Source organism: Mytilus trossulus, chromosome 5, assembly GCF_036588685.1.
Source record: "Mytilus trossulus isolate FHL-02 chromosome 5, PNRI_Mtr1.1.1.hap1, whole genome shotgun sequence".
Taxonomy (NCBI): Eukaryota; Metazoa; Mollusca; class Bivalvia; order Mytilida; family Mytilidae; genus Mytilus; species Mytilus trossulus.
Window position 1 is genome coordinate 49455591 of NC_086377.1, and position 12124 is coordinate 49467714.

At 32.3% G+C, this 12124-nt stretch overlaps 1 protein-coding gene across 1 annotated transcript in view; it reads left to right on the top strand.

Moving 5' to 3' along the window:
- Nucleotides 1-8394, top strand: part of LOC134719704 (peroxidase-like protein) — a 37674-nt gene extending 29280 nt beyond the window's left edge. Inside the window, exons 7-11 of the mRNA XM_063582668.1 lie at nt 1527-1628; nt 3590-4262; nt 5500-5669; nt 6860-6962; nt 8272-8394. Coding sequence (XP_063438738.1) covers nt 1527-1628; nt 3590-4262; nt 5500-5669; nt 6860-6962; nt 8272-8344 — 1121 coding nt within the window. The 3' untranslated portion in view covers nt 8345-8394. The remainder of the gene's footprint in view (nt 1-1526; nt 1629-3589; nt 4263-5499; nt 5670-6859; nt 6963-8271) is intronic.
- Nucleotides 8395-12124: the final 3730 nt, after the last annotated feature.

Below are 12124 nucleotides of genomic sequence, written 5' to 3' on the forward strand. Positions count from 1 at the left end.
GTCCAATTTGAAATAGAAGTGTACGAGTTTTCTGCGCTTCAGAATTTTGAACTGACCTTGCCAATCACTTAACAAGAATACCGAAATTGACATCGTTGATTTAGTTTCCCATGTAACATTCAGGTGAAATCGATGATTGTCGTCGTAGAAAATACTTTTTTTGTTTTTGAAAAATTGGTTTAATTTGTATTGCTCTAAAGAAATATTTGAAAACAAACAGATCGCATAAAAGTATAAAAGTAATCTTAAGTTCGCATAAGGTCAAACAATACGTCATTGAAATGCAACTGCAATACACATTCTCAGGTCACACATTTCATACAGCTGCGGCAGTGGGTGGAGATTAAAGTGATATCTGTATATTATACAGATACAGCATAGTGATATATGTAGGGCTGTATCTGTATAGTAAGACACCCAATTGCAGGATATAACTATTTAACAGCTTAATATCTACCTTTAGTACGTGAACACAAAAAACTTTTCATGAAACATTAATCAATCCAAACATTTAAAAATTCAAATGATATTGCTCTATCATTCAGCGATTGTTTTGATATTTTCAAGATAAACTAAACAAAAGGGACATTTAAACTCAGAAGTAGAAAGTACAACAGTTTACAATAGAACACGAAACACAACATAAACAAACTAAAGACTGAGCAATACGAATCCGAACAAAAATCTTGAGGTGATCGCAGGTGCTACAGAAGGAAAGGCAAAATCTGCTTCACTTGGGGCACACTTTGCTAATTTTAATACAAAATAGGTGACAAGTCTAATTAGATCGGAAACATTCTAGGAGTGGACGAGATTGTAGTTACAGCAATAACAACATTTCCCGTGTCAACTGTAAAACACATATTCTGTTACGGTTAGCCAGCTTGTTATTGTGTCTGTAATAACAACGAAGGGATGATTTTAAATCCATTGAATTAAAGTTTTTGTTTTAATACCAAGGAAGGAAATACAAGCTCTGGAATGTCGTATCAATCGGAGATATATGCTCCGTATGCAAGCGCTGTTAAATTATTTCTACATAGAAATAAAAAGTCACAATTGGGATGCCTTCACACGAATTACAGATGAAGTTGAAGTCATCCCTCCGTAAATTTTACGGACGTCAACACGAATTGGTTTACCATTATGAAATTACCTATTAACAAATGATATCGGATATCTTCCTTATGTAGTTAATACAATATCCTCCCCTTTTCACGAATGCGACCTATCGATTTAGACCAATTAACAGATTTGTAATAACATAAGTAAAACGACGGTTGTCACATGTGGAGCAGGATCTGCTTACCCATTCGTAGCACCTGTGATCACCCCCAGTTTGTGGTGTTGTTCGTGTTGCTTAGTCTTTCCTTTTCTATGTTGTGTATGCGGTTCTATTGTTTGTTTTGTCTTTATAAATAATTTTTAGCCATGACGCTTTCCGTGAATTCTTTAAGTTTGAATGGCGTTCTGGTATCTTGTGTCCCTCTTCTACAACGTAATAAAGAATTGTTTTTAAATAACAGGTCCAAGTAATCAGATGAATCAGAAGACATCTTATTTAGACTTGTCATTGATCTATGGTAATTCAATAGAGGGAGTACAGAGATTTAGACAGTTTGGTTCAGGTAAGACTTGTAATCAATTTATGGTAATTCTATAGAGGGAGAACACAGATTTAGACAGTTTGGTTCAGGTAGGACTATATGGACACTTGTTTTATATCAGCGTCAAATATTTTAAGTCTTTAACGCTGCTCTGGTGTCCAATATTTTAAAAATGGTACGTATGATCAATTTATTGATGCTAGTCATGCTAGGATAAATACGATTTGAGGAGATTGGATCAGAAATGACATTATCTCAACTCAATGCTAGGCGAACAATTATTTTGAAAGCTGGTTTATGTAAGACGAAGAGAAATATGGTCACTTGATCTTGCAGTAAATAGTTATCAACAGTACCAGGATTATAAAACGCTTGCTGAAGTGGGGCGTCCGTTTGGCTGTGCGGGATGTATCAAGTTCGCAGTCACGTCCGGTCAGAAGGGGGGCGTTAAATCCGATGCCTCGTGTAAAGAGAGTGCCACGCTCTTTGCACGTTAAGAACCCTTGCAGCAACTCTTTGATGGGTCCGTAGGTGGCCTGTTGCAAGGCCAAATGTCTGTCCCATATCCAATATACCCTCTTTTTCCGGTGGCAGTCCAAATTTCTCCGACCATCATCCCAGATGGCCTCTATTGTATCAACCTACCTATTGTATTTATTGTGAACTTGTTCTCGTCCTGAATATGCATAAAATATTTGCCACTGGACGTTAAGCAACCAACAATCAATCAATCATGTAAGACGACATTGAAACTCAATCCTAGCAGAACAAAGTTTTTAAAAGTTTGGATCATTTAGCAATTTATTAAAACTTACTGCTAAAAGGTAAAAGATCGAAAAGTTCATATAGGAAAATATTAAAACTTCCTGCTGGGATAGGTTAATCAATTATTTGGACAAGTTCATGTATATATAAAACGAAGCCATGTATGTACGTTTATTATATTTTTACGAATCTATAACGCGTTATCGACAAAATATATTTAAATCAGTGATTGTTGATTGAAAGCTAATCAACCTCGGGTTTGTTCAAATTGATTTACAAATGAGTAAATTTATATTGCCTTTCCTTTTTGGTTAGATTTCACACGTTCCAATTTGTGTATTAAACTCTATCCTGCAATAAAGGCAACAGTAGTATATCGGTGTTCAAAGGAAATAATAGGGTTAAGGTAGTCAGGCATTAGTCAGGGGTTTAGCGCCATCTTGAATTGTACAATCGCAGTAAATGATCGGTCAAGTTATTTGCCCAAATCTTCAAATTCGGAGACATATTTGCAATTTGAAGGTTTCACTGTTTATTCATATAAAGAAATGATTTTTAAATACTTTATTTCAAATATGCCATATAAAAGGAGATAACTCTTTTAGTACAACATTTATATTGGACATATACGGAAATTATTTTCTTACTTGTAGCAAGATTACAAATTTGGTGACATCATTTTCTCTTTTTAGTTTCTTAAAAATATATTATAAAACTTATCTTCTCATATTTATTTCAAAATTCTGTCTCATACAAAAAGATACAAAGGTACCAGATTTCTTTTTACGCCAAAAAATCTGGTTTTTTTTCATGAACAATCGAAGCCAAATATTGGCAATTTTTATCAATTTATCTTAAAAAGCAATTATAAATCTTCATTTTGGCAAAAGTATAAACAAAATATGTCACTTTTGTTTTACACCCCTGAACTATCTAAAATGGTATATAGGTATGATTTGGTTCCCGAAGAATCAGTTATAACAGTCTTATTACGTTTTTTCCACTCCGGAAATATCGATACAGTAATGTACGGTCAGAACATGTTTCAATAACAGTTAATTTTTTTTTAAATTGTGATAATATAAAAAAGTTCGTTTGACTAGAAAAACGTGGCTTTTCCACTTTCTAAACCTCAAACCAAATCTTCGTATATCTATCAATATTATTTTTAAGTGTCATATGCTTCTATCTTAACATGCGTTCCTATGTAATTGTAGGTCACCCAGTCAGTTTTGATGCAACTTTAACCATATTTCACGTTATCTTTCTACGAGAAAACAACAAAATCCTGCGAGATTTAAAACAACTTGGATGGAGTGGTGAAAGTCTCTTCAACGAAACACGGAAAATTATGTCAGCTATCTATCAACATATTGTGTATACAGAATATGTACCAGCAGTTATAGGACAGGACGCCATGCTGATATATGGTTTGAAAAGCACCCGGTATGGACATAACACTATGTATAATCCGAAAAGTGATGCAACAACAAGTAATGTTTTTGCTACTGCCGCTATACGCTTTGCTCACTCGACTTTTGATACGTTTGAAAAAGATGTTATTCAAGGATTTTCTCCTGAAACCTTTCAGAATTACAGCAACATTGTTACTAACTCTCCTTCATCCTCTACCCTTTTTACACGATTCCAAAGCAAGACTGATAGATTTATGACTGATTTTGGACGAAACAAGCTTTGGGAATCTGAGCCTAAGAACAGTGTTGACACAATGTCATTTGATATCCAAAGAGGAAGAGATCATGGTATACCGTCCTACAATAGATGGCGAGAGTATTGCGGATTAAGACCAATACTCCATTTTGGAAAAGGCATTATGGGATTTGCTGACCATACCATAGGAGCTACTAAAGCTCTTTATTCTGTATATAGGTATGTGATTCTTTATCACATAATAATTGAACTGATCGTGTTGCTATCATATTTTCATTTTAGGTGTTTTTAATACTGAAAACAAAACAGCAGGCTTACAATTAAATTAAATGAAACGGGAAACATAGCAGTTGAATAAAACGGGAATGATTGTACATACACCCATTATTAGTGCAAAGTGCAGACAGGTAGTTGTTGAAAAGTTTCATGGAATAAAATACACGATTTTCAATTAACATGATTAAAGCGTTGACTAGGGCAAATTGACATTTTACATCAAATATTTAATACATGTAATATCACAATGTCCTTCCACGTGTTTTTGATGTCCCATTCATGGGCATAATGATTTTTCTGGTCTGTGCGTCCGTTTGACCGCCCGTTCGACCGTCCGTTGGTTCGTTCATTACTCTGTGCCGCTTCAGGTTAAAGTTTTTATTCGATGTAGTTGTTAATGAAGTGTAAGTCAAGTCAACTAGACATTTAGTACACATGTATCCTATGATATAATCTTTCTTATTGATTTGCCAAATTAGAGTTTTTGCCCCATAGTCATGGTCCACTTAAAATAGAAAATGATAGTGCAGATGTGGAATCCGTGTACTAAGGACACATTCTTCGTTTGCAAATACCTCTAGGTCAACCAATCTCTCATTGTCTAAAACAATAAATGACAGATGAAAGGAACATAAACTTCATTTTAGCGGGATGCAAAACAAAGCTGATTCTTAGCGCATTCGACCAGATGTAAAAAGGAGACGAACAAAAACTCATCAATCGAAAATAAATTGACAACGTCATTGCTAAAGAATAAAGACAAACAGACTAATAATATAAAAAAAACACAACATAGAAAACTAAAGACTAACCAACAACTGGGTGTGATCTAAGGTACTCCGGAAGGTTAAATCTTATATGTTATTTATAAAAAGAAAATGATAAAAATATAGTTTCTGGTTCTTCACCAGATAAACTTTTACATACATACATTATTAAAATTACATTAAAATACAAATCAATTTGTCTTATGAACAAATGAATGAATACTTGTATTTGCAAGAAACATATACATGATATGGTAAACGAAAATATATATAATATATGTCAAACAAAAACAAGCAGATAACTGTAGTTGAAGAGTACACAATAATATTATGACAATATATGTGATTTAATTTTCCAAGCTGCATTTAAATAATTGCATAGTTACAATGTCAGAGATGCAATGTAATTACAGACATCCAGACGATATAGACCTTATTTCCGGTGCCATGGCAGAGTGGCCTGTTTCAGGTGGAATTGTTGGACCCACATTTGCATGTTTGCTTGGCGAGCAGTTTGCTTTATTTAAAACCGGAGATAGGTATTTTTATGAAAATGATTTTCATCCAACAGGATTTACAAAAGGTTTGTATTAATTTGATTGGTTTTAAACTATCTGGTTAGCACAAGTTTATGTAATACCCATAACAAACGATTAGTGGAATTAATTGTGATTATAGTTATTTGATAATAATACAAAACAAGTTAATCTATTTTGTATATATTGTATTGGTTTTATTCCGTAATAAAAAAAAACAATTTGACTTCTCACAAAATTAAAAACAGATTTAGATGTCATCCAGTGTCTATCCATTAGCATGAAATCTTAAGGTTTGCGTTGTGTGTAAAGCAAAGGTCTCATTTTTCAAATGAATCGGTTAAAATGATATTGTGTTTATTATCCAAATAAGAAGATATGATATGATTGACAATGGAACAAATCTTCATTGCATGCATCTTTTAATTAGTTATCAAATGAACCAGGCTCATAATTTTATACGCCAGACGGACATTTTGTCTTCATAAGACTCATTATTGACGCTCAGTTCAAAATAGTTATAAAGCCAAACAAGTACAAGTTGAAGATCATTGAAGACCAAAAGTTATAATACGGTGTGACACATACGGTTAAGGCGTTCATGCATAGGATACGACAATCCTTAATGTTTCGAAAAACTCATGCATAACAGGAAATGTATGACAATGACCATATGATTGATATAGATTTAAACAGCGAAGTGCTAAGAAGACACACAAAGTCATCAAGTTACCTATCGACACATTCTTGTATTGTTCAACCATATTGAATCTCGTTGTGACGACACGTGTTTGAGAACAAAATATAATATGATAGCCGATTAGTTAGCTATCCACCAGTGCAATTTAAGTGTAAGCTGATATAAGTCACCAACATTTTTTTAACAATAAGTAAAGGGCAAACTGTACAGTCAGCTTTTAAATGTACTGACATTATATAATAGGTAACAAATTAAACGATAAAAGGAAAACAACTGGCTGATTTTGACCAAAACATTTACGAAAATTATTATGACAGACTTAGACTTTTGCAATAGCTTGCGAGAGGAAAGGAAAGATAGGATTGAAGCAATGCTATCAAAGAGCATACATGTGGTCATTTGGTACACAGGTATTCTTGAAGGGCAAATACATTTAGAAGAGGTTCATAACGTGTTCCATATGTGATAATCATCAAGAATTTGGGGGTATCGATTGATGAAATTCCAAGAAACTGTTTGAGTTTTTATTTCTTTTAGGTCAATTACGACAAATTAAGAGGCAAAGTTTATCATCAGTGATGTGTCGTCATGTTAAGGTACCTGCTGTTCCACAGAATGCTTTCATATCTCCAAAAGCAGGGTAGGTTTAAATAATATTCGGACAGGAGTCCAAATGTATGCATAAAATTTGGTTCTCAGATGAATTATCATACCTGTCATATTTCCAAGATATGGGTAGGTAAAGATAAAAAAATTCTGGTGAACTCTTTCTTTTCTGGTTAGCACAGATCAAAATCGTTTATGGGTGAACTCCAATGCTGGTAAGAACCTTAAATAGTTTTAACTTAAAAATTACAAGTTATTAATGTTCAGTTTATACATGTGGTACATTTTTTTCCAAAGCTTTTGAAGTTTCCTTTAAAATGGCTATAGCTTATCCATGTTAGGATGTAGCGACAAAAAAATAAGTTTATTAACTTGGTTGCCCATTTAATCCGTATTCATGAATGTTAAACTTAAAACAGTGTACATGAGTTAATAGACTTCGTAAAAAAAGACGGAAGATGCGAAGAGGAAATTAAAATTCTACGAAGAGAGTAACTGCCAACGATTAAAAGACATCAAAAGATGACGAATTAACGAACAAGTCCAAACAATGCTACATAGAAAGCTGAAGACTGGTCAAATCTACATTAAATGTATAAGGTGCTAGGATAGAGCAGCGAAAGATACCATATAGATTGATAGTCATACTCATAGATTGAACATAAACAGACAAAGCAATGGCTATCAAAGAAAAAGATAAACAGACAAATAATAGTACAAAAGACACTACTTAAACATAGAACACTTAACAGTAAGCAACACGAATCCCATCAAAAATGGGCATGATCTCAGGTGCTTCGGAAAGAAAATTATCAATCATGCCACCTTAAGAACGATAACATTTAAAAAGAAGTGTATATTTTTATCCCTTTTTATATGGAAAAAAAACTTGATGCAGAATTAAGGTGCAACCAAATACATCAATACAATTAAATTTTATGACGAAACAACATTTAACATTATTGCCATTTAAAGACAGATGTATTATATCGTAGTTATGTATCAATAAAAAACAGCATAACTTTAAAAAAAAAACATCATGAAGAGACAGTGACGAGAAAGACATTTCAGGTAGAAGAAAACAAGAGTCAAAGTTAGAGAGAGCAAAACAAAAACAAGACCGACAAAAACGACAAACAGTCTACAAACTCTCATTCAGAAGATTCCACGATCAACTAATACAATCCTTCTCACCAATTACCTTGCTTGTCATTCACCATTGCATCATGGTTACGATACCAAAAATATAAACCATAAGCAAATGTCGACTTTGCAAATTAGTATCACCATCTTTCTTGAAAATCCAAAACAACGACGTTGATTGGCTCTCATTTTCTTTTCAGTGAACCACTGGTACCCTGCATGACCTTTCCTAAACTCGACCTCAGAGAATGGGCTTTACATGGAAGAGTGTAGAAATTCATTAAATGAAATATTGTACAGAATTAAAAATAACTTGACTTTTGTCATTTGAATTATAATTTATGATACACAAAATGAATCATAACCGATATTATCCGATTGTGGACAGGGTGTTGTTTCTGTAACTGTAACCGTATCATAACAACATTAAACCTTCAATCAAATGATACGTTTATTGAGTAATGAATACAAATACATAATTTTTGTTTGCTCTTTTAAGTTTCATACACATTGAATAAGTCATTTGTTAAATCTAGGTTGTGTGTATTTCAACTTTGAATTTTTACCATTGGTCCACTGAACATAGAAAATGATAGTGTGGGTGGGGCATCCGTGAACTATGGACATATTCTTGTTTTAGAATTATCTTTGAGTTTGATATTTTATGTTAAGTTAGGGTTAGGTTCGTCTCACGTATTTTATTAGGGTATATGATACACCTAATGGGAGAGGTTGTGCTTGATTTGAATATGATGAAGACATAATCTGTTAATCATTTTAAATAAGTTTTGTAGCTTACATGTCAGCACTTGCTAGTAGTCCTTTATGTAAAATGCACCACTGTCAGTTTTCTAAGTGTCTTCTGTTACCTTTTCTGTTACCTTTTTTTTGTTGGACTTTTGTTTATTTTACATTGGCTAGAGGTAAAGGGGAAGGGTTACGATCTCACAAACCATGTTCAACCCCACCGCATTTTTGTTAGTCTTAATGTGTCTTTAATTCTAGTTCATTTATATGTTTATATGTTTAGTGTGACGTCCATTTTCACTAAACTTTGTTTATGTTTAAAGGCGAACTAAACCCCGCCTCAAATTTTTTGAGGCCTTTGGCTGTCATGGCTTGCGCCATTTTCATTCTCAATTTTACTTTCTACTATATCATGGAAAGAACTTTTGATTTTGTTCTGATTGTTATTTCGTTTTCTTCTTCCGTCACATTTATTACTTGCACTAAAAAAAATAAGGTCATAGGTCATTAAACTTATGTTTAATACAAAGGGGAAATAACTGTTAGATGTAGTGCTTATATCGCTTCATCCAACATTGGACAAGACATCCTCAGGATAAAACGAGGAATCTGGTTTGTATGTCTTGTTTTCTGTTACGGTGAAGGTGGAAACGCTTACAATGAAACCCAAACGGTAGAACAGGGTCATTTGCAATCGAGAATAAACTGTGTAATCTATAATACTAAAATTACGAGGTCCAATTTGTCAGCCGTCATCACGTGAAAACGATGAATCAAAGAATTCAACTTTATATATAACAAATATAGTACAATAGTGTTGATTAAAAATTACACCACTCCAGGCCCATTTGTTATCCACGTAATTAATATTGCCAATAGTTAAGAAGTTCAGGGTCGAGCCCGACACCGATACCAATAGTATATTAACTGTTACCTATTCCTACATGATCTGTATGTTCAGCATTTGACAGGCGCACCACCAAAATGTGTATTTACAATTTTGCTGCATACTGTTGAGTAAAAGGTACTCCATTCCAGGCCCTTTTGTGTTGCAAATTAATAATATTACCAATAATTGATAGGTTCCAGGTCGACGGGTTCAAACAGAAAGATTTTAAAAGCAGAGAAAACTGTGCATCTTATAATCGGCATAACTTTATCAGATGACAATACCAATACTAAAATAAGGCATACGCATAGTTAAATACTTTAGTCACGAACCCGCAATATCACGGGTGTGTTCTAGTATTATATAACAAATATCCAAGATATTTCTAACTAAACAAAATGGACATGCAACATTTAAATCTAATGGAAGAAATAACAACATAATATAGAATAATTGTTTAGAAAACATTGAAAGTTTTTTTTAATATGTGTTTAAGTAGGTACTTTTGCAAGACATCCTGGAAGCAAAACAATTTTTTGTCGATTATAATTTTTGAGCCTACCAACTGGTTCAATTTTAAAATAGAGATAGTCCAGTAAGAGCTAAATGTGGCCTAAAATTAAAAAAAAAATTACCTTGCTTGTCATTCACTATTGCATCATGATTACGATTCAAAAAAATATAAACCACACGCAAATGTCGACTTTTCTAATTAGAATCACCATCTTTCTTAAAAATCCAACACAACGACTTAGCATCTACTGTATTTATATTTCTACAGTGAAGATTCCAGTACATTAATTCGCTTAAAGCTTCGTGCGTTATTCTCACACAAGCTTGCCAACTGGCTTTTAGACATAACATTATTCAACGATATCAACTGAATATTGAAACGATATCAAATGAATATTTAAACGTTATCAAATAAATATTAAAACGATACCAAATGAATATGCGAACAATACCAAATGAATATTTAAACGATATAAAATAAAAATTCAAACGATATCAATTGAATATTTAAACGATATCAACTGAATAATCAAATGATATCAAATGCATATTAAAACAATACCAAATGAATATGCGAACAATACCAAATGAATATTTAAACAATATCAAATGAATATTCAAACGATATAAAATGAATATTCAACCGATGTCTAATGAATACTCAATCGATATCAAATTTGTATTCGAACAATACCAAATACAAGTCAATCTATACAAACGATCGATTATCTTCTCGAAAGAGGCTGAATATATCAAATGAGTATTCATGACAAAATAACGTCTGCCAATCAGAAGACGCGTTACATCATAAAATATCTTATGAATAAATATTTAAACGTAACCGAATAAATATTCCAACAATACCAAATGTATATTCGAACACTACCAAATGAATATTCAAACTATGTCAAATGAATATTCAAACGATATCAAATAGCTTCAAAGAATATGAAATATATTTTAGAACGATTTCAACGGAATATTCAAACGATATCAAATGGATATTCAAACAATTTAAAATGAATATTCAAACGATATCAAATGAATATTCAAACAATATCAAATCAATATTCAAACTCATTAAACGGGATATACAAACGATCGATAATCGTCCATAGATGGGCGGACGATACCAAAATAATATTCCACTTCATAAGTCGATATATACAAACGATCGATAATCTATTATAGAGAGACTGGAAGATACAAAATGATTATTCAAAAAAATATTCAAACGATTTCAAATAAATATTTAAACAATATAAAATGAATACTGGAACGATATCAAATGAAAATTCAAACGATATCAAATGAATATTTAAACGGAATCAAATGAATATTTATACGATATCAAATGAATATTCAAACAATATCAAATGATTTTTAAAACGATATCCAATTTATATTCGAACAATACCAAATAAATATTCAAACAATATAAAATTAATATTCAAACGATATCAAATGAATATTCAAATAATATCAAATCAATATTCAAACTTCAAACAGGGTTTTTTTCTGATCATGTTTTTGATTTTTACCTAAATTGCCTGATTTTAACAAAGACTGGCATTTAAATAATCATTGCTATGATTGTCAGAAAGTCATTTAAAATGAGAAATAAGTATGGAACGCCAAAGCTGCCTTATGATAAAAATAACCATGTCATTAATGTAAGATATATAGCATGAAGCATATGTTCAATACTTTAAAGACATTTTGGCTATAATACTCTGTCAATTCGCTATATCACTAAAATACATTTATATACTATAAAGACTTTTGACTAGAAAACTCTTGTCAATTCGTTATATTGCTAAGATACATTTATATACTTTAAAGACATTTGGCTAGAAAACTCTGTCAATTCGCTATATCACTAAAATACATTTATATACTATAAA